At 32.4% G+C, this 27,229-nt stretch overlaps 3 protein-coding genes, 1 long non-coding RNA gene and 1 pseudogene across 4 annotated transcripts; 1 reads left to right on the plus strand and 4 right to left on the minus strand.

Annotated features, from left to right (window-relative positions):
- The first annotated feature begins 3,659 nt into the window (after positions 1 to 3,659).
- On the plus strand, positions 3,660 to 6,389 carry LOC123897097 (homeobox-leucine zipper protein ATHB-13-like). The gene is made up of 3 exons (XM_045947593.1): positions 3,660 to 4,299; positions 4,656 to 5,035; positions 5,797 to 6,389. The coding sequence occupies exons 1-3, from the start codon at positions 4,182 to 4,184 to the stop codon at positions 6,151 to 6,153; spliced, it is 855 nt and encodes a 284-aa protein (XP_045803549.1). The 5' UTR covers positions 3,660 to 4,181; the 3' UTR covers positions 6,154 to 6,389.
- A 2,654-nt stretch (positions 6,390 to 9,043) lies between these two features.
- LOC123897098 lies at positions 9,044 to 14,762 on the minus strand. Its single transcript, XR_006804801.1, has 4 exons — positions 14,475 to 14,762; positions 13,388 to 13,508; positions 9,447 to 9,703; positions 9,044 to 9,355 (listed from the first exon to the last, which is right to left on the minus strand). It is a non-coding gene; the product is annotated as an uncharacterized LOC123897098 (long non-coding RNA).
- A 4,503-nt stretch (positions 14,763 to 19,265) lies between these two features.
- Positions 19,266 to 27,052, minus strand: LOC123895881 (annotated as a pseudogene).
- LOC123897099 (trigger factor-like) lies at positions 20,487 to 21,753 on the minus strand. Its single transcript, XM_045947594.1, has 2 exons — positions 21,288 to 21,753; positions 20,487 to 20,836 (listed from the first exon to the last, which is right to left on the minus strand). The coding sequence occupies exons 1-2, from the start codon at positions 21,459 to 21,461 to the stop codon at positions 20,669 to 20,671; spliced, it is 342 nt and encodes a 113-aa protein (XP_045803550.1). The 5' UTR covers positions 21,462 to 21,753; the 3' UTR covers positions 20,487 to 20,668.
- LOC123899594 lies at positions 21,518 to 25,414 on the minus strand. Its single transcript, XM_045950763.1, has 8 exons — positions 25,135 to 25,414; positions 24,109 to 24,169; positions 22,896 to 23,765; positions 22,539 to 22,810; positions 22,250 to 22,453; positions 22,087 to 22,179; positions 21,729 to 21,830; positions 21,518 to 21,598 (listed from the first exon to the last, which is right to left on the minus strand). The coding sequence occupies exons 3-8, from the start codon at positions 23,758 to 23,760 to the stop codon at positions 21,518 to 21,520; spliced, it is 1,617 nt and encodes a 538-aa protein (XP_045806719.1). The 5' UTR covers positions 23,761 to 23,765; positions 24,109 to 24,169; positions 25,135 to 25,414.
- Positions 27,053 to 27,229: the final 177 nt, after the last annotated feature.

Here is a 27,229-nt window from a genome sequence, read left to right on the forward strand (position 1 = left end):
AGATAGGCTTTGCAAGTTTCGTGATGTTATTCTCATGTTCTATTGATATAGCAGAGCTTCATCTGAGCTTGAGATAACTTTCGATTTGTGTATTCTCAAATTAATTCCACTATTATAAGTTTATAACAAATCAAAGACTAGTTTGTTCTCAATATAAAAATGTCAGAGAAAAAATTATGATAGATTAAAATAGATCTACACTCAAAATTTATAAGAAATTATTTTTTCATTAATATAAATAAATATATATAAAATATGTAACAGTTACAATATGATATTCAATAATTTTTTTCATATAAAATAAATAAATATTTCATAGAAAAATTACATTTATATTAATTAATATTAAAAAAAAAACTCATGTTTTATATTATGGAACAAAGAGGGTGAGTTTATTTGGGGTTTTAACGGGACTGATGCGATTCAGAATATTTTATTTGTTGAGATTATGGCGCTTTGGTATGGCTTGAAGCTGTGTTGGGAACGTGGTTTCCGTAAGGTGTTTTGTTGCTCATATTCGTTACTCTCTGTTAATTTAATTAAGGAAGGGGTCACAACACATCATCGTTTTTCGAATGAGATTTTTTGTATTCGAAAACTGCTTGCTAATGATTGGGAGGTGATTCTTACACATACTCTTCGTGAGGGAATTATTATGCTTGTGCGGATATGTGTTGGCTAAATTGGATGCTAGCTCTGACTCGCCGTTGGTGAATGTTTCTACTCTTCCAAGAGAACTGTTTAGGCCACTCTGGGATGATGTTTGGGGTGTAGAAGTATTGATTGGTATAAGAAAGAAGAAAAAAAAAAAAAAAGAGAAATGTGTTTAATATTTAAAAGAACAATAATATCCTTGCATTCTATTTTTATTTTAATATAATTTAATTATTTTAATGTAGTCATATAAGTCCCACCATGTACATTAATGACTTTTTGCTATTCTCTCCTCATTTCTCACCAAAAAGGCATGGGATCCACCAATTATTCTTTTCACTTCTTAAGTTTTCTCCTTACCAAACAAGAGAAATTTCCAACTTCTTTTCTCTTTCTCTCTTCTCTATCTCTCTCCTCTATTTCTCTCGTACCACGCTATATGTAGAGTTGGGGGATAGGTTGCTAGTGTGTATGTATATAATATCTTTGTAGATTTTTTTTTAAGAAGCTTAGAAACTTTGTAGTTTTTTTTTTAAGAAGCATTGTAACTAAAATGAAATATTTGTAATTTACACAAGTTTTTAATTATTAAATTTGTATATGTCACAAGATGTACTAGTTAGCTCCGGGCCAATTTGAAGGAAGTTGGCAATGACATGTAGCTATAGTGGGAAGAACAGTGGAAATGTGGGATGTAAATGGACATATTATATGGTAAGGGAAAAAGACAAATAAGAACAGCTGCCTATGGTAGGGTAAGGGTACGTATTAACAAAGCATAGCTTAACTTGGGGTTTTCAATTTCATATCAATGCTTCTTCATGCATATCACAATGACATAAAATTGTTAGGGGGACTTAGAGAGGCTGAATGAATGAAATCGATATATGATAGTTTGATGCGAAAGAGCTTCGTCTTAATGCTTGCTGGCACATTACTTGTTGGTGGGTTAGGTAACAAACCCTGCCCCTCTTCATTGGACCCATCCCTATGCTAGATATATATTCCTCTCTATCTTTTCTCTTTCACTTTACTTTCTCTTCTCTTACAACTTTTGTAATAAAATCTCAAAATTATACAATCTTCTTTTTTTTTTCCAAGTAATCTAACGATAAATTTTACTTTTTAAGGTAAAATAATGGGAGTACCAGAGTTCTCCTATTTGGAATTAAAAAAATTATAACCCACTATTTATCATTTTGTTTAAGAAACATCTCTTAAAAGAGTGCAACAATCGTAGATTGTTACATGCATGCAGTATATTCAATTTAAATTAGTAATTTTTTTTAAGGAAAATAAAAATAAATTAGAATCTTAAGTTAAGTTTTGAGATCTCTTTATTATTTTTTTAGTGTTAAATATATTATATCACGAATCTTAAGTATTGAAAAGTGAAAACATTCAACTTCAAACTCAGATTTTCTTTATATCAACATCTTTGCGGCTATCAAGTGCGAGTATAGACATTTTTTTAGTTATTCTACTTAAGAAATAAATAGACATCAAAAGAGAAGTTGCGTATCAATATTTTTTTTTATTGACGATGATGTATAAATATTAATTGTTTTTTTAAAACCGTTATATACATACTACTTCAGTCTAAAATACAAGAAACAATTAAAATGTATGTGGTTTAAAGTTGGACTAAATAGATTTTAACATTTGTTTATATTTAAGACCAAGACCAAGACTAGAGTGTATATTCGGTTTAAAAACATAGATGACTTACGTTGCTTGTGGCTTAAGACTCGTAATTAATTTTCCTTCCACACATAATTTAATCTACATTGCTCTCATTCCTAAAGGCAATTAGGCAAAGATAGTTTCTATGATAGACGAGAGACATATTTTGTCTGTAATGTTATTGGTGAATAGATTGTAAAAAGATAGATTGATCGATGTATCTCGAATAATCAATCAGCTTTTGTCGAAAGGAGATCAAATTGATTTTGGTTATGTTTCAATGGTAGCTATCGAAGTTGTACATTATATATGAAATCAAAGAATTGAAGGAATTCAGGTGATGTGGCCCTTAAATTGGTCTTTAGTAAAACTTAAGATCAAATTTATTGGGATTACCTGCATGGTATTATGTAAAAGATTAGGTTATCGGATCAATGGGTTCGTAAATCAAAAAGTGACAAGTTATACTACTCAAAAAGTGACGGTGAATAGACTCTTCTTCGATAAGAATTAAGATTTGACAGAGTTTAATGATATTATTTACAATTGTAAAATTGTCATTTTTATATGTAAACTCTATTGTTAAGTTTAATAACAGATACATAAATGAAATTGTTGATACTTTCAACAACAATTTTTTTTTTTTTTGTCACGACACCATGTAATAAGTTTCTTCTCCCAACAGTAAGAACACCTGCCACATCTACTGCCAATTGTTTATAATTGTTATGCAATTAATAGTAATATAATATCTCCTTATTTAATTTCAAAATGAACCCACTGTAGATTAAATAACCATATTATATGAATCTCCATTTCCTGGCCTTTGATAATGGAATCAAGGACATGCAATTACATTTCTATAACTATATAATTAAAGACAACTTTATTAGTAAAGGAAACCCCACTTCTTTGTCTCCTAAGTAAGAACCTTATTTATCATTAGGAAAATAATTGCAAGTAATGACCTTACACATGCACTCACTCCAATGGAATATTGGACAGGTTGATACAGAGTAGCTAAGATTTTTTTAATTGTTTCTAAAAAAAATAAAAAATAATTTTTTCTTTTTCTAAATTGTAAAATCCATTTTTTTCCCATCACAAGTGACAAACACCATAAAAAATACACACACAATTCTATAGATTAAAAGTCGTAAATCCGATCATCAACTTAATTGTAAATCAAAAAACCATAAAAAATACACAGACAATTGTGAAATTCTAAATTTAAATACAAATGAAATGTATGACTTAATAATATTAATATTTATCGGTCGAATTAAATCTTACATACTACTAAATGTAGTTTTTTGAGATCTAATAACCAACATGTATATTCTGTCTAAAAGAAAGCTCATCTGGCTGTTTTCCTTTTCCATGTACATAGAAGATAAAACAAATTAAAGTTTTATTTTTCTCTCTCTTCTGCTTTTTTTAGTAATTTAACAGTGGCAACTTTACACACAATGAGAAAAAAAATAATCAGTGATATATATTGAAGTTGAAGCATAGAAATATAGATTCAAACATTTCTTCTCCTATCCCTTACACTCTTTCTCCTCTCACCATATTCTCTCAATTTCCATTTCATTTTATAATATTCACATTCAAATAATAGAACAAAATCTCTTTCTTAAACTGATATTTTTCAGATCAATTTGTGCATCCTCTTCAATCTAGTAGAAGATGTTAATTTAGCATTGGACTTTAATCTTTCTCATAGTTGCTCCTTCAATAAAATGGTTCTTATCTTTCCAAATATGCACCAAGTTAACAGAAGCTATATTTCAAACTGCTAAGTGTAAAATTCAGCATGTGGATTTGAGTTTCATTCAGATGATATGGCTTTTTTTCCAGCAAATTTCATGCTACAAACATCTCATCAAGAGGATCACCATCATCAACCTCCACCTTCACTCAACTCAATTATAACCTCATGTGCTCCTCAAGATTACCATGGTATACTCTCTTTCTCTATAACTCTCACATAAAACCAACCTAGTGTAATCAAGATTTTAATTAATGGTCGCGGTCGCATCGCAATCCTTGATATTGCTGAGAATTGCAGTCAAATTGAGATTGATACATCCTCAAGCACTTTTATGATTATGCCACGACCCAGATCGCGGTTGCAGACCTTTATTTAAATCTCTTGAATGAGATATTGTTATTATAAATAACAACATTAACCACTTTTATGCTTATGCCACGGCCCAGATCGCGGTTGCAGACCTTTATTTAAATATTTTGAATGTAATATTATCATTATTTATGTATGTGATGAAAGTAATAACTTGTTTGAAATGTTGATGTAGGAGGAGGAGTATCTTTTTTAGGAAAGAGATCTATGTCATTTTCTGGTATTGAACTTGGAGAAGAAGCTAATGTCGAAGAAGAATTATCCGACGATGGATCACAATTAGGGGAGAAGAAAAGAAGGCTTAACATGGAACAAGTGAAGACACTTGAGAAGAGTTTTGAATTGGGAAACAAGCTTGAACCTGAGAGGAAAATGCAGCTAGCAAGGGCTCTTGGATTGCAACCAAGACAAATTGCTATATGGTTTCAAAACAGAAGGGCTAGGTGGAAGACAAAACAGTTGGAGAAAGACTATGATGTTCTTAAAAGACAATATGATTCTATTAAGGCTGATAATGATGCACTTCAAGCTCAGAACCAAAAACTTCAGACAGAGGTTTGTATTGTAAATTTTCTGTTTATTCATGTTTTTTTTTTGTTTACAACAGAGCTGAGGATCGAACCCTAGCATACTACTCAAATCCCTCACCACTAGACCTTGACTTGTTTATTGATGTTTTTTTCTTACGAATCGAAGCGATAAAGATTGAATACCAGTGTATATTCATGATCCAATTTGATGCTTGCATATCAATGACCCATTTTGATGGTGCTCTAGAGATTTGGTTCTAGGAACAATTTTACTTATACAACTAAAAAATGTCAAATAATAGATTGACAACAAAATTTTGATGTCAAATACTTTGTTTCTAATTTTTATGTTTACTTTTAATAGTGTCGGTCAAATATGATTGTATTTTGATATTCAAATAACGAAAGTAAAAAATAGGAAGAGATCTTCAATTTGTGCTATATGAGATGAAATTGTTTTGATTCTGTACAATAAAGCTTGAAATCATGATGAGTAGCATTATGCATATTTTTCAGATCACCTTTATTTCCTTTCATCAATTTCACCAACTAATGTTAACTTTTTTAAAAAGCTGCTTTTTTTCCTATCATTACACAGTTACTTTCCACTCAATGACATATTTTTCTTGCATGGTTTTCTTTTCCTTAGTTTGGAAAAAAAATAAAATTAAAAATCATATATTTCATCAATTGTTTTAACTTTATAGTCCAATCCAAGCAGAAAAAAAACTTTTTACTAGTGGTATTTTCTGACTTAATAATTTTACTGTTTTTCAATGTTTTCAGATATTGGCTCTGAAAAGTAGAGAACCAACTGAATCGATCAACCTTAATAAAGAAACAGAAGGATCAAGCAGTAACAGAAGTGAAAACAGTTCAGATATCAAGTTAGATATTTCAACAAGGACACAAGCTATTGATAGTCCTTTATCTACTCAACAAACAAGCATAAATCTTTTTCCATCTTCTTCTAGACCAACAGGAGGAGTTCCTCATCAACTCTTTCAAACTAATTCAAGACAAGACATTCAGTGTCAAAAGATTGATCATATGGTCAAAGAAGAGAGTTTGAGTAACATGTTTTGTGCCATTGATGAACAATCTGGATTATGGCCATGGTTGGAGCAGCAACATTTCAATTGATCATTGATCAAATAATGGGAATTGAAAGTTAAAAAGAAAGAGATTTTCGCGCATTGGAATTTATTACTTTCCCGGATGAAATCAAGAGTGTATGTTTGGAATTCGATAAACTGTGAGTTTAGTAGAATTACGGTGTACTGGTCACCGATTTTGACTAAAACTACACCTTAAATCTTTTAAAAAATTACGGTGTTATTTATGTGATTTTGTCAAATTTACCGTGATTTTATGATGCATTGAATGAGTTACTAAAGTTATAAATCTTGTTTTGCTAAATAGGATATATATCAAGCATAATTTTTCTTGTTGAGGTTGAAAATTTTTATATAAAAGAAAGAATAAAAGTGTTCTTACTTTTTATTTCATTTGGTTATTTAATTTGCCATGTTATATTGAAATGTGATAGTAATGGATCATGGAGAAAATTTCCAATTAAATATGAAATAGTACTAGTTGGTGTTTGATTGCATGCAATTATATCATGGCCCACAGAAATAAAAGGAGAGATTCTCATGTAACATTTTTTTAATCCAATAATTTTTGCTTGCTTTTGAATCAAACATTTGTACTACTAATTTAGAGAATTATTGTCCCGCAAATTTAACTCATTTGATAAGACATCATATTATTATATATACAAGTGTCGTGATTTGAGTTTCGAATGTTTCACTGATTTATTTTAAGAGTGAAATTTTTAATCACCGAACTATTTACAATTTTTTTTTTAAGAGAATTATTTTCCTAGCTATTAGTGCTAATGAAGCTAATTAAAAGAGCTATAGCTAAAGCATGTAAAGAATATTTTATGGTGATATCAACATCATTTGATGAAGAAAATCCAATGGAAATTGACAAAAGTGTAGATAAAAAAGGGAATAGGGAATCAAACACACATTCCAAGAGAGAAAAAAGACAAAGAGATGAAAATGTTGGAATGAAACAAAGAGAGTTGGAAATGGTCATATTCTCGTGAATAAGACGTTGTCGATTTTTTCTTTGTTTCATGACAAACCAAAGGAGCGGGGAAGTGGATCAGTTTAGTCTTCATTCACTGTTTTCATGTGAATTGTCACTTGTCAACTACTTTCAATTCATGTCTTATAGCATCTTTTTCATTGTTTGCGGATAATATAGAAATTCGTTCACTAGTTTTCATACAATTGGATCTAAACTCATTCATTCATTCATCAACATTTTTGGGTACATCTATTTCATCATGATTAAATAAAATAGGTGGATCCAAAAACGTTTAAATGAGATGATATGAATATCTTTTAATTTAACTAAAGTATAAATGAGATGATAAAATATAAATGACTAATTTAAGTTTTTTTTGACTAAAAAAAAATATGGATTCATTCATTCAAATTGAAAGTACATCGATCATTACAAATTCAAGATCGCTAAAAACTGAAAAAGGTAAATCTACAAACAATCTTGCATCATCTAGGTTAATAGCATACAACAACATCATGAAAGTGCCTACAAATATGATAAAATAAAAGTAACCGGAATCTTCATACTCCCGGATCTGCACGTTGACGTCCAAGTCTTCATCAAATCTGTAATGAGTTGAGGTAGATATGTCAATTTGAATCAACGAAATACCGTACTAAAATGAACCGCCAACAAAATACGCACAAGACGACGCCAAACACAACGTCGCGCAAGACGACGACAATCTTAAAAAACAAAAACGAAGAAGCAAATCTGTGCGGATAATCACTTATTTAAATGAAAAGGAAAGAAAAAACAATTCAGAGAGGTGATTTTGGATCAAAAAATGATCCCAAAACCATCCCTCCTTGGTGGATGAACAAAAGAGAAAAACTAGGGTTAAAAGGGGAGGGGGTGGCGGCTCTGAGAAGAAGAAGGAAAAATTGAATAAGAACTAAATTTAAAGATTACTATTTTGTAATAACAAAATCATAAATGACTAATTTAACTTAGATAAAACTTATAAAAACATTACAATAAAACCCATATCACATTCTAAATATGCTAAAGCATTTGCACAAATAATTATTTCACGATAAGAATGACAAACAAGCATAAGATGCGAGTTTTTTCCACTAAACAAGTTAAAAAAAAATTGAAATCATAAGTGGCAAACTAATAATTTTTAACAGTAAAAAACAAAGATTATATTTTCTATTTCAAATTAAGATTTAATAAACAAGAAAGATTGTCAGTTTGTTTTCTAAATTTTAAGGAAACTAGGGTCGAAACTTTCCCCTTTTTTTTTTACAACCAACAATTCATATCATTTCGTTATTCAATAATTGTTAGAAATAAACTTCTAAAGCTAGAGAATAGAGATAGAAAAGATGAGAGTTTTGTGTTATTCTCTTCGCATGTGTATTTACATCATAACAAGAGTCCTATATAGGACACAAATAAGCAACTGAATGATCAAGTACATTTAAAGGTCACTTACTCACTACAACAAATATGGTCTCTAGCAACAACTGGAAATTGTTGCCAGAACCGTGAAAATTGTTGCCTATAAGAATAGGGGACGTTTTTCAAGTGTCTTATATACGAGCGTTGCCTATGGTCTGAGGCGACGCTTTTTGTCACTTTTTGGGCACACTATTTTAAAGCGTCGCCTAAACTGTAGGAAAAGGGGACGATTTTCTTTGTTATCTTAGGCAACGCTTTTCGCATGTTGCAATATCTTGCAACGATTATAAAGTGTTCCCTAAACCTGATACAATGGGAACAATCTAAGACAACGCTTTACACGTGTTGCCAATCCTGGTAACAATTACTAAGCCCCTAAAAATGAAATATTGAGTTCACGCTGTCAATGTATCTATAAGTTATGATCCAAACAAGAATTGCATCAACACAAATTGCATTTACTACAAAAGTATCACTAAATCTTCACATTAACTCAAATACTCACATTGTAGACACAATGTCTAACATGGCTTACCACAATAAATTTAATACTTAGAAGTACAAGTCTAACAAAATGACAAAATACATAGTTTCTTCAAGTTTAATGCTTAGTTCAATCCTAAAACAACATCATCCAACTCATTATCATTTTCATCATCCTCTTTGCCACCTATGTCGTCCTCTTCAAGTTCATCACCTATGTCGTCCTCTTCTTAATTTCATGCTTATATCTTCTCCATACATCTCTAACAGTTTTGTCAACCCAACTTCGTGCCTCAGCCGGCAAGATATGCTTCTGCTACAAATTCATATAAGATAAAACATGATCAAGAAATCAAAGTTTTTTTAATAACTAGACTAGATATTCAAATTCATACATACACACATACATTAGAATATCTCCAGCAACGTCTTTTATTCTTTTTTGGCATTCCTGACCAATTTGTGTAAATTAGAGGACAAATTGAGTTCCTAGCCAATGTTCCCAAGAAAAGACCGAAGCGAGCTACTACTTTTGCAGTTGGCCCAATAGGCTGACCATTATCATTAAATGTCACTTTTGACTGGAGCTAGGATGCAAGTTGCTGCCCGGTTATTCTCCGTCTTTTGTACCAATTACATTGTCCATTATGGCTACAATGATGAGCTGCAAAGGGGAAAAACATAAAATTACATTATTATACAATACAATCAATGTTCAAACACAATATATGAACACCATAATAGTGATTAACAAATATTTGTAAAAATTGATATAAACAAAAATAATATTGATTAACAAATTGGGAAAAGACATGGTTAACACTACCTAAAAAAGGCATTGCTTAACAACTACTATAACTAGAATCATCAGTAGACTCGTCATCACTTTCAAAACTCTCATTTTTTTCTTGTTTGTGAAGTTCTGACAAAGGTATTTCAAAGATTTCATCTGGTACATCTTCCCTAACCAAATCAACTTCACAGTCATCCTTTGATACATCAAGATTTGTTGAAATATTATAATCTTGGCCATCTGAACTCAAACATTCTCCCATGTCACATGTTTCTCTTGGAATTGCCTTCAAAACATAGTGTCTATTTTTATTAAAAGGATCTTCAATAAAGAAGCATTGCTGAACTTGAGATGCCAACACAAATGGATCATTTTTGTAGCATTTTTTGTTAAAGTAAACACATGGTGACCCATATTTGTCAACTTCAGCCACAAACCAATCACATTTAAACAATACATAACTTTTGTGACCATAATAATCGATATCAATGATATCTTTTACTGCCCCATAGTAAGTCAAACAAGTCGTTTTTGGATTTTCATCATTTGCATTTCTAAGAACTTGAGTTACCGCTTCTAATGTCACACCACTGTTTTGTGTTTTAAGCCTTGCTTCGCGTTTTGTTGTATGAAATCTGTAACCATTAACAACATAACCAGAATACCTTTTAGCAATATCATTTGGTCCCCTAGACAATGCCTTCAACCAATCAGAGACTTCCTCATCCATGAGACGTGTTTCAAACCATTGAATAAAATCCTCTCTTTGATTGTTAGATTTGCTAGACTTACTTCTTTTTCGAGGATTGTGAACATTAAGCTCATGCTCTCTACAAAAATAAAAAATAAAAAACTAATTTTTCAATACAAAAGAAAAAGAAACTCATTATCATAATGAAAGGTTGTAGCAAGTAGATGATTATACCTAATGTATTCTTGCACTTCATCACAATTGAATAAAATGTAACCATGAGCTTGGTTTTGCAACTTCTGATCAAGAGAAATTAGTTTCTTTCCCCCAATCGGATGACCTATGCTAGGAGTATCATCACTATTTCGTGTCATTCTATTCATCCTTGTGTCTACACCACTAGACAAATATCTTGAACAGAATGTTAGAGATTCTTTGACCAAGTATGCTTCAGCAATAGAACCCTTCGGACGACTCCTATTACGAACAAAAGATTTTAAATCACCCAAATATCTTTCCATATAATACATCCATCGAAATTGAACCGGTCCACCCAATCTGACTTCATTTGCAAGGTGAATTGGTAAGTGAACCATTATGTCAAAGAAACTTGGAGGGAAGATACGCTCCAATTGACAAAGTGTTTCAGCAATCTCTACTTCCAAGTTATCCAAAGTTTTCACCTCTATAACCTTTTGGCATAAACACTGAAAAAAGGAACAAAGCCGAATCAAAGGTATAGAAACTTGATTAGGTGTTATCCCTCTTATTGCTACTTGCAACAAGTAATGGAGTATAATATGAGCATCATGACTCTTGTACCCAGAAATTTTCCCTTCATTAACTTGAACACATCGAGAAATATTAGAAGCAAGGCCATCAGGAAGTTTTGCTGTCTTTAAAACACCACAAAAAACAGACTTCTCATGCTTTGTTAGGGAGAAACATGCTTTAGGGATTTGAGTTTTCTTACCATCACTCGTTGCCTTCAAATGGAGATTTTTTCTAATCCTCATGTGTTGTAGGTCCAAACGAGCATTCGCATGATCCTTTTTCTTCCCTTCAATCTCTAAGAGAGTACCAATTATATTATCACAAATGTTCTTCTCTATATGCATAACATCTAAATTATGGCGCAAGGAAATATCCTTCCAATATGGCAATTGCCAAAAGATAGATTTTTTCTTCCACGGACCACGCCTTTTTTTCTTATATTCCTTCCCCAATACATCGGGGATGTGTTTCAAGTCTTTTAAAATCCTTTTTGAACTCAACAAGGTGGGTGGAGACCTATATTCTGTTTTTCCATCAAAAGAAGCTGCATTTGCCCTCCATACATGATTTGAATCCAAAAAGACTCGATGACCCATATAACACATCTTCTTGCTATGTTTCAAGTAAGTTGAAGAAGTTTTATGATTACAAGCAGGGCAAGCAAACTTCCCTTTAGTACTCCAACCAGATAGCATAGCATATGCAGGGAAGTCATTCACAGTCCACAAAAGAGCTGCACGCATCTGAAATGATTCATTTTTTGAGATATCATATGTTTCTACACCAACATCCCACAATATCTTAAGTTCCTCAATAAGTGGCTGCATATACACATCAATTGCATTTCCAGGAGAACGTGGCCCAGGAATAAGTAACGACATCAAACAGTTTTCTGCCTTCAAGCACAAATTGGGCGCATAATTATATATTGTTAGTACAACAGGCCATGTGCTATGTGAAAGACTCATAGTCTTAAATGGATTAAACCCATCACTTGCCAACCCAAGCCGGATGTTACGAGTCTCAAGAGAAAAATCTGGATATGTTGCATCAAAGTCTTTCCATGCTTGGCCATCAGCTGGGTGCCTTAACCTACCATCCCTTGAACGCTCCTCTGCGTGCCACCTCAATGTGTCAGCTGTCTTTGAACACATAAAAAGTCTTTTCAATCTTGGAATCAGAGGAAAATGTCTTAGAACTTTGGCAGGAACCTTTTGAGGTTTTTTAGAATCTTCGGGAGCACAATCAACTTCAGGATATTCAATCCACCTGGATGCTCCACAAAGATGACACGAGTCATCTTCCCCGTACTCTTTCCAAAACAGCATGCAATTGTTGGGACATGCGTGAATCTTTTTATAGTCTAAGCCCAAATCCTTTATCATAGACTTTGTTTTATTGAAAGAGACAGGGATGTTCAATTCTGGCATAGCCTCTTTCAACAACTCTAAGAGAGCAGTGAACGATGCATTGCTCCATCCATGGAGACATTTCAACAAATACATTCGAATGGTGAATAATAATGAGGAGAATTTTTCACAGCCAGGATACAACTCTTGATTTGAATCATCAACTAGTTTATAAAATTTCCTTGCGTCTTCATTTAGCCCTTCATGTACTCCACCTTCGGCAACATCTTTAAACGTCTCAAACAACAAGCCGTCAATATCATCAGATGATGAATCAGATGACGTTTCATCATTAGTATCCCCATCAAGATCCATAAGAATTTTATCGTCACCATGGTAAATCCATTCTGTGTATCCCTTTACAAATCCTTTGCTACGTAAATGGTCATACACTACATCTCTCTCTTTCCAACTATCATTACAACATATAACACAAGGGCACAAAATCTCTATTCCTTCAACTATTCCTTTGGTGTATCCAATATCCAAAAAGTTATCAACACCATCCTTATAACCTTCACTATGTGGAGGCAACTCAACCCAATCCTTATTTATCATGTTTAGTTTACTATATAAGCCTATAAGGGAATAAATAATTTTAAGGTAAACGCAAGGATTTTCAAAACAGAAGTTGAATCAAATATATATCAAGCACATAGAGTGGGTTGTAAAAAATAATACCTGAAAAATGCAAAGAAGCAAGAACGCAGCAATGCCGAGAATGCACCAATGCTGAAAACGCAGCTAAGAACGCAGCAAGGCCGAAAATTCCAAAAATGTAGAACGTGTCGAAACTGTGCTTCTACCATATCCATATGTTTAAGAAGTTAATAAACTTGAGTTATATGTTTTTGTAAACTTGTGCGGCTACTCGATAGTAAAAAAACATTAATGGACAATAAGAATAAAATCATATCATTGTACAATAAAATAAAACCATGTTACTAAGATAAAACCAAATCATAGTACACTTAGAATATACATGAAATCTTTAAAGCTAGACACCTATATACCTGAGAGCACTAGATAATCATCGTACATAACAAAAGCTGATATGTAAAATAACACATTAGAATCAACCCTCTTTCCACACCCCCACCAAAACTTCATAAGTTTAGTCACCAGAAATAATAAAAAGTTTAATTAACTAGGATGATACCATTTTGGATTTAAATTTGGATACATAAACAATAAAAAAAAACTTTAAATACATAAAAAAAACACAGACGCACACACATATAAAGTGTATAAAATCTCATTACCTTATGAACTCCAAAGACTTAAGATAAACATGACCCACACACAAACAAAGAAACACACACAGTGATAAAATATCATTGCTTCATCATAAACAAAACATAAGAAACAAATATAAAATTTCATTACCTCACAAACACACACTCACATAAACAAATAAACACAATGACACACAAAGACTGTATAAAATCTCACACACACACACACAAACAGTGATGTGTTTATTTCCACCAAAACAAAGAAACTACAAGGAAAACATCATATGACTAATACCCTTCAATGAAAAACATTGAATACAACACATTTCTCATTTTCTTAGCTACAATAAGATACAAAGTCAAAACTTTGAGCACCAGAAAAAAAGGGGTTTCTTAGAAAAATCTGAACTTTAACAAAATTAAAATAAAACTAAATCTTAAAAAGAAAATGGGGCATGTAGAAAGAAACTAGAAAGCTTAGATTTTTTGTTTACTAAGATGGGTCAGATATCTAGTGTAGATGTTAAGCATACCGTGAGATTTGGGATTTGAACCGTAAATCGATAGAATTTTGGGCGTGAAAGTTGATAACGAAGGATTGGAGACAACCACGTTTCGAAATCGAAGGGATTTGGGTAAACAATTCAAATCGTACTTCACCGTCACCGTTTCAAAGTCAATCGTGCGATGCGTGGTGGAAATCGATTTGGAGACTCAAGCACAACAAGCAACAAGGATTTGGAGACGCATGATAGATGATTTGGAGAAGAAATCTATTTTGGAGAAAAATGGGTATTTGGAGAATGGAACTTTAGTTTTTGTTTTCTAGGTCTAAGCTTTTTGTTTTACGGGAAGCTTCTTCTTGTTTCTTCTTTACACAAAACTATTTTATTTTTTATTTTTCTTTTACACTCAAACTATTTTTTTTATGTTTGGAGGGAAGTTTAGCAAAAAACTTATAATGTTTCGGGGGGGAAGTTTACCGCTAACTTTTGTTATTGAATTTTGATGCAATACCTGAAAAGCGTGCCCAGAAGTATCTTCGGGGACAGTTAACAATTGTTGCCAAAGAAATAATAGAGTAACGCTCTAAAAGCGTCACAAGAGTAGTTTAGGGGACAATTATGGGGGGTTGCGAAAACATTGTCAGCAACATCCATGAATCGTTGCCTAAGGCAACCTTTAGGCAACAATTTTTATATGTTGTCTAAAAAAGTGTTGCCAGAGACCATATTTGTTGTAGTGACTATAATGGGAGTTTCTAGGAAATGGAAGAGATAGGACATCCACTAAGGTCACTATCCTAATTATTCATAACAATAACGGAGTAATACATCAAAGGTACAACGACTAGACCAAAAAATGGTCGCCCTTGCAAGTGTATGAGCAAACCATATTTGTCTGTCGCTTAATAAACTTTACCACAAAGTTTGAACTCAAAGAAATGAGTGAGCTAAATTCTGAGTTACCACCACTTAAATTATTTCTTGCATCTACCACCTACTACAATATGTTGTATCCCACTGCCAGGCTTTAGTAACAGAGTCAAGGGTGCAGAAGCTATAATGTATAACAAATTAATTGGACATTTCCTCCGAGCCATAAGTTAACAACCCCTAGGGTGATAGCACCTAAAAGGAATCTTGTCACCGAAGAACCTTCTCCACACATTGCATCTAATAGGTGTTGGGAACACAATCCATCTCTACGACATGATGTCCATTTAGGGAACGATTGAATGCACTTGAGAACAGTGGCATAAGGGGAGCTTCAACAAACATGATGGTTGGCGAAGAGGGCCGGAGGTGGCATGTACAGGTGTTAATCCCCCAAAACTTTTGTGGTGTCTTCGTTATAGGGGGCCACTCCGAATGATTCAACACCTCAAATCATTTTTTTATAATTGAATTAGACATGACCCAAATTTCATTATAATATTAGAATCTATGTAAAATTTGTTATCAATTCTTACCTCATGAGCCATATTTGGTCACTCAAGTCACGTTGCTCTAAATTTCAAGTTCTAAACATGAGGAGTGTGCTTAACCATGTGGATCATCTTCTATATATCCGGTCCTTTAGGTGAATTGAAAGGTGTATTGACATGCATATTGATTAAGAAAAAATCTATCATTCTACTAATCAATATTTATCCACATATACATAACTTCATACATCAACTCAACCTTTCAATTATTTCATCTTTTTGCCCCGTTGCTTTTCTTAATCTGATTGAGTGTTTTCTTTTCATAGCGTCAATGTTGCATGGGAAGCATGGTACCATACCCCATCATATATATATAATCACTTATTTATTAGTGGGTGGTGTCACAAAAGAATCTCCTCCTTGTGGTCCATGATTGTGTTTCCCTTACAAGCATATCCTTCAACACACAACTCGTGGTCAAAATTGATTCAACGCTCTTACTTCAACTAACCTCACCTCATCCTAAACTTTGTTCTTGTAATGGAACAACGTGTTTGTGGTTTCTCATAGGTCCCTCAAACGAAAGTGGAAATTAGACCCATTTTGATCCTACCTTACAAATCCAACTTTTAAAGTGTAAGATTACTCTTATAAATAGGTTATCATACACTAAATATCGTACATTAATTATACATTCATGACCATGGGAGATCTACCGTCCGGTCAGTGCGAGCATTTGTCCAGGCTCTGATAAAAAAATTTGGTATTTTAAAGGGCATAATTGAATATTTTTTTTGTTCAAAACTGAGATTTTTCAGTAAAAAACTGATATTTTTATTTTAAACTAATAGCATATTTTTATTTTTCTGCTACTCTTAGCATATGCATATTCTATATATATGTGGAATTTATTTTTCCATGATATGAAGATTTTTCTAAATGAAGGAGTTTATTTCTACTTATATCTGAATCCACTATGTGAGAGTTTATTTCTCTCTAGTTGTACTGCATGAGGCAAGTTGTGTTTCCATCCGCTGTAGCATGCCTCTGATGTTACTAGCTCGTTAGCTTTCTCTTAGAAACAACGTTGCTATGATTATACTTTCTTTCTTAGCTGTGTGTTCAAGTTGAGTTGAAGGAAAGTGTTCTCTGCATCTCTCCATCAACATCGGTCTAAGATTGTTTTAGCCAAAATTTGTCAAAGGAGGAGATTGTTGGGTTTTGAATGTTGGCTACAATTTTGCAAAAACAACAATAGCCAACTGTTGGACCAAAGATGTTGTAGCATGTCTGTACAACATGTGTCTCCTGAAGCTTAAGCGCGTTATACTCTGTTTTGAATCTTTGGAAGATTTGATTTACAAATAAAGTTCGTGATCATCCAGCTGGGCAAAACGCGTCTTCCACTGCAAGTAAAATAAAAGGCGGTTTGTTTTATTTGTTACAAAAATATGTTTCAATATTTTTGTATCAAATCTTTTAATTGAAGAAAGATTTTTTTTGGAGTAAATCTTTTCTCAAAGAAATATTTTTGGGACTGAAGAGTTTGTTGAAGATTTATTTTTCTAGCAAATCTTGCAAGCTGTCATTGAAGATTTAATCAAGATATTCTGAAGACCTAACTTGAAGACCAAGATTATTCAAGTCTATAAATACAAAGGCCTAAACGTTGTTTTACTCATGTAATCTAAACCGAGTCTACAAAGCGTGAGTTTTAGGGTTTAGAGTGTTTTAATTGTGAGTCTTTCTTGTATCACGTTGATGCAAGCTTAGGACTATGTTTGAGTTGTAATTTGTGTACTAACTCCAAAGCTTTTAAGCAAGGAGGTTAGGTAGTGTGTGATCGTAACCTTAAACTTTTAAGGACAGGTTGTTATTAGTTTATGTAAACCTACTCTTAAGCTTTGAAGTATAGAGTTAGGTTTGTCTTTGAAGAGTATCTTCACAATTGGTTTGTTTCTGAGTTTAAATCACAAGTTGTGTGATTGAGAGGAAGTGATAGAGGGGTCTCATATCTAGGAGTTCCTATGTAGAAGTTAGCACGGGTAGTGATTAAGTGAGGAGTTGTAAACGGGGGAGTTTAGCTCTGAATTAATACTGCTGATAGTGGATTTCCTTCCTGGATTGGTATCCCCCAGATTAGGTGTGTTTACACTGAACTGGGTTAACAAACCTATTGTGTTCTTTATCATTCTGCACTTTATTATTTTGATAGTCTGCTGCGTTATATACATAAAACAACTGTTGTAGCATCTGTCATAGCACTTGTCCACAGCGTGCCAGGAATTTCAGAAATTATAAAAAAAAAAATGTACACATATTAATATATGAATAGAAATATATATCCATGTAAAAATTTTAAAAAAATAAATTAAACACACGTATTTATATATGTGAGTAGAATATAGGGCCACATAGAAATTATAAAAAAAAAGTAAACACGTGTATTATTATATGATTAGAAATATAGGTACTTGTAGAAATTATAAAAAAGTAGACACATATTAATATATGAATAAATGGATCAAAAAACTGGTTTTAAAAATTTAAAAATAAGGCGACTAATAATTCAAAAATACCAAAATAGATGGATAAAAATTACATTAAGCCAATTTTATTGGTTACAATATCAGGGCCGGTTTTGGGCCTGGGCTTCCAGGCCTCCAGCCCAGGGCCACAAAAAAAAAAGGGGCCACAAAAAAAAATGGTAATAGGTAGTAATATTGGGGGGGTTTAAATAGCAACAATAGTGGCCCAGCAACATTTATGGCCCAACAAAACATAATTAGACAAAAAAAAATCATAATTAGATTAAAAAAAAAAAAAAAAAAAAATATATTTCATAATTAGATAAAAAAAAACAAAAATATATTTCATAATTAGATAAAAAAAAATATATATATATTTCAAAAAAAAAAAACATAATTAGAAAAGTGGTATATTGCGTCTAAAAAAAAACAATGAATGATTATTTTTGATGTTATTGAAATTGTTTACAATTTAGATATATTATATTTTTATAAGGGGTCCATTTTTATTTTTTGCCCTGGACCTCTAAATACTCGGAGACGGCCCTGTACAATATTCAATACACAATTATATAATGTCATCTTTTCAAAAAAAATTATGTAATGTCATTTTTAATACATTAAATTTAAATAAATTTAGAATTTAGAATTTATTTATAAAGGTATCAATAGTCAGTATCCATCTTTTTAATGGCTGCCAAATTAAGATCATTATTCAATTAATAAATAGTACATATTTTAACTATCTAAAATAATAAAAAAAAAAAAAAGTAAAAATACTTCACGATGTATATTTGGCCACAAGATGCACCATGATTGCATGCAATCTCTAATATTCATCTGAAAAATCAGTTAAACGATTGCGACATTCATAAAGAAGACCAACGTATAAAATCACGACAATAATCATAAACAATCAATTTTGAATATATCTCTTTGAGCTTCTTCCTTGTTTCACCACCAAAACCTTTATTTTCTCCACCATTGAAACCTAAGCAATTATTTGAGGGACTAGGAATGCATACATTGACATTGAAGTTTCTAAATCCAGCTGTGAACGGAGCCTTTGACCAATCAATTTTCACTTGTCCCCCTCGTGTTGCCCATGAATCTTCATTCCATAGTGTTGTGTATAATTTCATTGATTGCCTTGTTGGGAATGGAACACCATCCTTTTGTCTATTATGTATCACTCTTATGAGTATGTTATCCACCAATATTCTGCATAGATCTCAAACGCATGATATAGTTATATTTACACATTGTTTGTTACATGTATATAATTATATTTTTTTCATTGTTTTAGAAAGAATTTTGGGTTACTGGACTCAAGTTCAGATCAGGGGACATAGATTAATAATAATGATAGAATAGTGTAATCTTAGGATTTAGATTATGTGTTGTGTGATTACAAGCGGTCAGCCTTGTTGATCAATTGGTGAAGGTTCTAATTCACGTTTAATTTATAATCGGTATTTTTTTTTATACTTTATTAGATAAGTTAATAGAATAGCGGGTATCAAAGAATCACTACAGCATTTTTCGCTTTCAACAACTACTGAAAACCGTTGTAAAATGTACAAAAATCGTTGCCTAAACGTTTAGTCAACAGTTTATCAGGTGTGGTGTATACGGGCGTTACCTATTCGAACAGGCAACGCTTTTTGACTTTTTACCAACACATTCAGTTAACCGTTGGCTGAACATATGCAAAGACAACGATGTTTGCTCTAGTTTTAGGCAACGGTTCCCTTAAAGCAACAATATATAACCGTTGCTTGAAAGCTAAACGTCAACGGTTTTATACAGCCAACCCGTAAATAGCCGTTGCATAAAATATATGGAAAGGCAACGGTTTTTATCAAGCAACGGATAAAACTTGTTGCCTATCGGTTAATTCAACTGTTTTATATAAGCAACAAATTTGAAAGTGTTGTCTGAAACTTGTTGACTAAAAATATAATTAAATTATTTAAATTTACTATTATATTCATATGGTGATACAATTGTAGTTATCATGCTTTACGCAACATTCTCGATAAATTATACTAAACACAATAATCTCATAATAAAATGTTCCATATATCTTCAAGTCTAATTATGTAATTGTCAATAATATTCTAATTTGCATAATACACATGGTACATAATGTATTTTTCAAGATAGATCCATGCGATATAAAGTAGAAGTTAACTTTACAAAATAGATCAAAACGAAATAAACTACAAGTTAACTTGTTACAAAAAGCAAAACATAATCTTCCATGCTTGAATCAATATTGGTCTTCATCACCATCTTGAAATTCATCATCTTGAGGATCATTTTGAGAACAATCAAGATTATCTTCTTGATCATAAGCAGCAGCATCATCATCATCTTGAGGATTATCATCATCTTGAGGATCATCATCATCTTGATCATGATCATTTTCATTTCTAACCTAAAAGTATATGAAAATATAATACAAATCAAACTAACAATAGCAAAATTAAATACAAATCAAGCCTAAAAGTCAAAAGCAGCCCTGCTATATATAACATCCAAAAACTCAGGTAAAGCAACAACCAAAACTCGGGCACACACAGAACAAACTCATCATCTTGACAGACAAAGCATATGTTCACAAAAACCACAATATCTAACAAAACAAATAATATCCAACAAAACTAACAGTTCACAAGTAGATGTCCCATAAAGACAATATCCAACAAAACTAACAATTCTTAAACAACCAAGGTCATCAAGGTGCCTGAAAAAACACTAAAAACAGTCCTAATCTAAGCACCAACCCTTTCAACTAGCAATAAAGATATCCTAAAAACTACATGATTTGTGCAGCAAAAAAAACAAGGTACAAGAACAATGTTGACTAATGCAAAATGAAGTTATACCTTAAGATGAGCAGGAGCATATGTCGATGTCGACGAACGTGCTATTGGACTATTATCATCACCATGTAAAGTATTTCTAATCATATTATCTACATCTTCTTCACTTAAATGTGGATTTTGTTGCATGTACATGTTTTTTAAAAGTGCTTCCATTGCTCCCATCTTCTGTGACATGTCAGCAATTTTCCCATCATATTGCTTTTTCACTAAAGAAATTTCTTCTTTTTTCCTTAATGATGATGGTGTGGCAGTTTTTCCATGACAACGAACACTACCAGGCTTTTCTTTCCCAAATAGTGAGTGAAATGTTTCTTTGGCAGTTTCAGGTGAATTATCAATAGATTCTTGAAGTTTGTCCTAATTATACAAATTGTCGGTATAAAAAATAAAATGAAAAACTATGTACGTATTTTGGATGAATACCAGAATTTTATAACTTACTATAGCAACTTGTGTTTCTCCATCAACTTCTTTTCCTCTTTGACTTTTGCGAGTTTCAATAAACACCTCAGCTTGGGTGACTTCTCCATCCTTCTTAGCCCGCTACATTATTAATCATAGAAAAGAAGTTCAGTTGGTCATCGTTATAACCAGATTATGACAAACATTTGCATCAAATAAGAAAATAATTTAAGTCGGTCCTCATTATATATAACCAGATTATGACCAACATTTGCATCAAATAAGAAAACAAGTTCAGTTGGTCCTCATTATATGCATCAAATAAGAATAGTTGTTAAAAAGAAGCCTCATTATATGCATCAAATAATAAAAACTAGAACAAAATTTAATACCATACCATTTTTGCACGAATTCTAGCAAAGTTCGTTGGTCCCACACGATGCCTAAACTTTTGCTTGCTCCTATTAACTGCATTTTTTTGGCTAATGGCCTACATACAAGAAAAAACTATTGAGCAAAAATTTCTTGAAACTATTGAGCAAAACAACTAGCTAACTTACTTGGACATTGCTATCTTTCCAATATATCAACAGTTTCTTGAAATGATTTTCAGATATGCTCTCAGGACGATTTTTTAATCTCTCCTTCATACTAGTGTATTTCAGAAAATGTTTTTTTTTCATATCGCACTTATGGTGTCTCCAAGCCCTATTTATTGTAATAAACACCACTTTTTGTCCTTCATCAGGAATAATGTACTTCCTCTACAAAAAAATAAAATAACAATGGTCATCAAAAGTTAATAAATATTTGATTATTGAAACAAAAATGAAATTTGACTCCACATACATTAACAAATCTCCATATACGTTCCTTACGGTCCATATGATCATTTTTTGTTTCCTTTTTCAGCATCTCTTTGAAGTTTGTATAGATCAAGGGACAGAAATCTGAATTCCTTGCTATAGAGCCAAGGAAATTGGCAAATTCTGCAACAGTTTTGTCATCGGGTCCAATTACATCTCCGTCATCGTCTAGAGTAACTTCTTCACGTTGTTTGAGAGACCTTGCATATATTTTTAAACACAGTGTTGGTCCCCGAGTTCTTTTCTTAGTTGTCTCTGCTTTGACATTAGACAATATAATGTTAAGATAAAACATCACACATAACATACACCTTTGATTAACAAAATATATAAAATTTACCATTTGTTTCAGCAGCTTCTTCACAATCCACATTTTCTTCTTGTTCTTCCATAACAACGTCTCCCTCATCTTCAATTAAATTCCGGATCTCGTTTTCAACATCTTTTCCATTTTTCTTAAGGTAGTCATCAATTAACATTGATGGACACAAAGGGGTTCTTTTTGACTTCTTTCTAGCACTTTCCTGCCTTGCCCTTGAGTCATCTTCAACAACTATCCTTTTCAAAGGTTTCTCTTTTACCCTTGACTCATCTCCAGACACTACTACCCTTTTCCTAGGCTGCTCCTTGGCCTTCAAACTACCATTTCCAACATAATTGTTTTTCCCAGTTTGCTGTCTTTCCATTGATCCATCTTCAATCATTGTTTTTTTCATGGGCTGCTCCTTTGGCTCTTGAATTTGTGTAGGTACCGGTCCTCTACCTTGAGCCAAACTTTGCCCTTTTGAATCTTGAATCTTCAACCCTTTGTGTTTTTTCATGGAAACTTCCTTTTCTACACTCCTTTCAGCAATAACATTAGGTTGAGTCCTACTCGCATTGTCTGAAATTTTTTTCTTTGGATTAGGCTTCGTGACTGGCTCTTTAATCAAATTCAAATTTGTTTTCGCAGTTGTTGCAAACATAGATAACTTGAACGGTTGAGTAGTTGGTGGCTGATTTTGTTTGTTACTAGGAGCTCCAACTTTAGTTATAGATGCATTCGTTTGTTGAAGATTGGCCATTCCCTCCTCACGCTTGATTTTGTAACGCTTAGCCAATAATTCATTGCTTGACTTGAACTGTGGAAGCTCCAAACTGGAAGCACCCCTTTGATTCTTGACATGAGATTTCATATTTGTCTTGTTGTTTGCTTCCTTTTTCATTTGTTCTGAAAGTATTTAAACACAAAAAAATTAGAGAAACATCTACACATAATGCACTAACTAACAACCAAAACAGCATAAAATCATAGACACACCAGCACTACCACAATTAATGCGTAAAAATCACAGACACACCAGTCCTGAAGCTACACAAATAGATTATGCAAGACAAGCCCTGAAGGCACACAATAGATTATTCATAACAATATTATAAATCAAACAATGAAGGATGTACAGGAAGATTTCTTGTCTAGTAGAAATTGTTAGAACATAAAGAATTCTTTTAAATCTAATGTAAAGATAACTCATGTTACATCAAATGATAAAAAAAAACTTATATTACGTTACCAGTTAGAAGCCGTCTAGATGAAAACTGCTTGAGAAACACTGTCCTGTGAGTACTGCTACCCTGAAAATAAAAATAGGAAACATATAAAAGTAGCAAAAATACTATGTAGTGGAAATTAATTAGCAAAGTGTATTTGGGTGAGATAACATATCACAAAGAACTTACGTGTTATAATCCCCCTCCCCTGTTTCTATTATTTTAACAAAGCTAATTAACAATCTCTTTGATTAGTGTGTGTGTGTGTGTGAACCCATTGATATATATGTTCAGTAGCTTTATTTCCATACTACTTTGCTCCAAATATTTGTTACTTTTATTAGTCCCTCTATAGAAATAAACACATAAAAGCTAGAGCTTGAAGCTCAAACAATGCTAATGGTATCTCATCAAAATTAAATCAATTGTCCTACTATATCTAGATGAGGACTACAAGGTCCAAACATGTATGATGGCTCATTTTGTTAACGGCAACATAACCATATGCAAATCTAAAAATTGTCAAGTATAATAAAATTCTATTAGTCACACTTCAATTTTACACTTAAATTACATTTCCAATATGAAGCACATACACATAAACTGATACTGAACACGACACGGACACATCGACATCGATAATAATTTGAGAAAATAACACAGTTCAATGTAATTATAAGTGTCGGTGTGTCGGTGTTCGACATCGACGCGTGTCCGACACCGGGACACGCCTAATCCGAGATGTGTATGTGCTTCATATTAATTACTTAAGAACCTTGCTATGTTAAAGTAAACATATTGTCTCCATTGTTTCAAATTCAATGACCAGAATATTCTTAAAGCAAAAAAAAAAAAAAAAACCCATAAACAAAGATGTGAAGACATGTGTGTGAAATATTTAAGAGCCACAAAAATGAGATGAAATGCTTTAGAAAACCCTAGGTACAGAGCATAATAATGAAGTTTCTCATGTTTTCTTCTACCAAGGGAACCCTAACAAAGAAAAAGGTTTTATTCACTTGAGATAAATGAAATATTACAAACCTGACCTTCAATCACAACCAACTGAGAGCTTCAATCACAACCAGTTGAGAGCTTCAATCTTTGTTTTGATTACAAACCCGAGTAAATCGATGAAAAGGGATTAGGGTTTTTTGTGAGAATAGTTCACGCGATGGAGGAAGAGGAAGAAATCGATGGAATGGGAACAATGGAAGGGGAACGATGGAAGAAGAGGAAGGAATTGATGGAAGAAGCTTAGTTCACGCGATGGATGAAGAAGCTTGGTTGAGTCTCCATTGTTTGTGTTTGCCTTATGTTTTTGGGTGAAGAAAGAGAACTGTGTTTTTTGTTTGAGTTTGGTGTTTTCTTTTTGCCTATTAATGTGTCTAAATTTTTTATTTTAAAATTTAATAAAAAAAAGAGGGAATCTTAGAAAAAAAGAGTGGGAGAATTTAGCGCCCAATGAATTTGACAAAATTGAAATGTATGACTTTGGTCAACAGTTTTATAAATTTTTAAGCAACAGTTTTAAGATGGTGGGCTAAATTGGTTAAAAAATCGTTGCTGCAATGGGTTTGATCTACCATTCACAAGGGTTGCCTATAGGATATGAAAAGTCAACAGTTTTATGTAGTCAACACGCGTAAAACCGTTGCCCCAAATAAATAGCCAACGCTTTTACAAGAGAAGTGAACAAAGTATAAAAATTTGGCAACAAGAACAAAAGCGTTGTCGGTGACCCCTTATTTCAACGGTTTTTCAGGCGTTGCCTATAAATTCGTTGCCTAAAGCTAAAAATGCTGTAGTGAATCTTATGTAATCAAATATTGAATATGTAATAAGGGTTAACTCGAGTGTTAAGTCTAGAACAAAGGTTAAATGGCGAACCAAAATTCATATTTAACGACGAGAGGTGCCACATTTAGTGGATGATATGTCTTGAATAAAATTACTAACTTTATAAAGTTGAGGAAATCCGTGAAACAAATTTAAAAAGAAAATCCTTATAAGTTTAATGAAAATTTACTTATAAAATGAAAAACTTACATTATGCGTTGAGGATTCCAATCAATAGAGTAAGTGTGAAAATGTTGTGTGGGATCAAACCAAAGATAGAATTGGATCTCATGACCTCCATTACCATTGACATATATATTGGTTGAGAGAATATATGGATAACCAGACAAGTTGCCTAAAAATTCCATATCAATCTAATCATGGTGTGATCCTTGAGAACTTAGCTGCATAAATACAAATATAAAATTAAATAAGATATACAATAAGTAAAAGTTACTAAAATCATGCAATGTGTGTGTAACCATAATAGTTTTAAATTATTTTCCATAGCTTTAATTGCTTCTGCAATATAACGGTTTGAATTGGCTATCGTCGCAAATGTTTCAAATTCATGCGATTAGCGCTCATCAATGACATTTAGGGTAAGATCAGACAATCCATACTTCAATCTCAATATTTTTAGAGTTAAAAGCATCAAAATCTACTTGATTCATGAATTGTCTGATCTCGATCTAACAGTCACCAAACAACAACATCGCAACTGTAATTCTAGCTATCAATCACATTTACCACATTATATAGGTGTGCGGTGTAACCTCAATTGTAATATAAAACTATTATTATAAATGTGAATTAAGATATTGCATATATAAAGGTAATTTTGGAACAAAATGCATACATAATATGCAGTGACAGTACCTGCAGAGTTCTCTGGCACAAGTTTGATTTGCAAATCAAATCTTCCGAACAAATATTCATTCTTGGTACCAATGCCAGAGCCAGAATATTTATTCATTGTAAGTGTCATATTATTGTCACCGCCTTCCTTTTATCTCCAAATAAAATGTTAAAATCAGTGTTGAAATTTCCGCCAAATGCAATTGTTCTATAGGTTAAGCATATACAAAGCAAGAGAAAAATAGAGTTATTAGCATATAGAGAAGCCATAATTAACTAATGTTTCACTTTGTGTAAATTGATAAATTAAAATTTTGAAAATGAGCTAGTATTTAAATTGAAGTTTAAATTAATAGAATTTGTCATAATTAGTATAAAATGCAATGAATTCAGAATAATTTAGTTGTCTAAAGCTCAATTTACAACTCATATGTAATGAGGAACAAC

This window comes from Trifolium pratense, linkage group LG7, assembly GCF_020283565.1.
Source record: "Trifolium pratense cultivar HEN17-A07 linkage group LG7, ARS_RC_1.1, whole genome shotgun sequence".
In the NCBI taxonomy this organism is placed as follows: domain Eukaryota; kingdom Viridiplantae; phylum Streptophyta; class Magnoliopsida; order Fabales; family Fabaceae; genus Trifolium; species Trifolium pratense.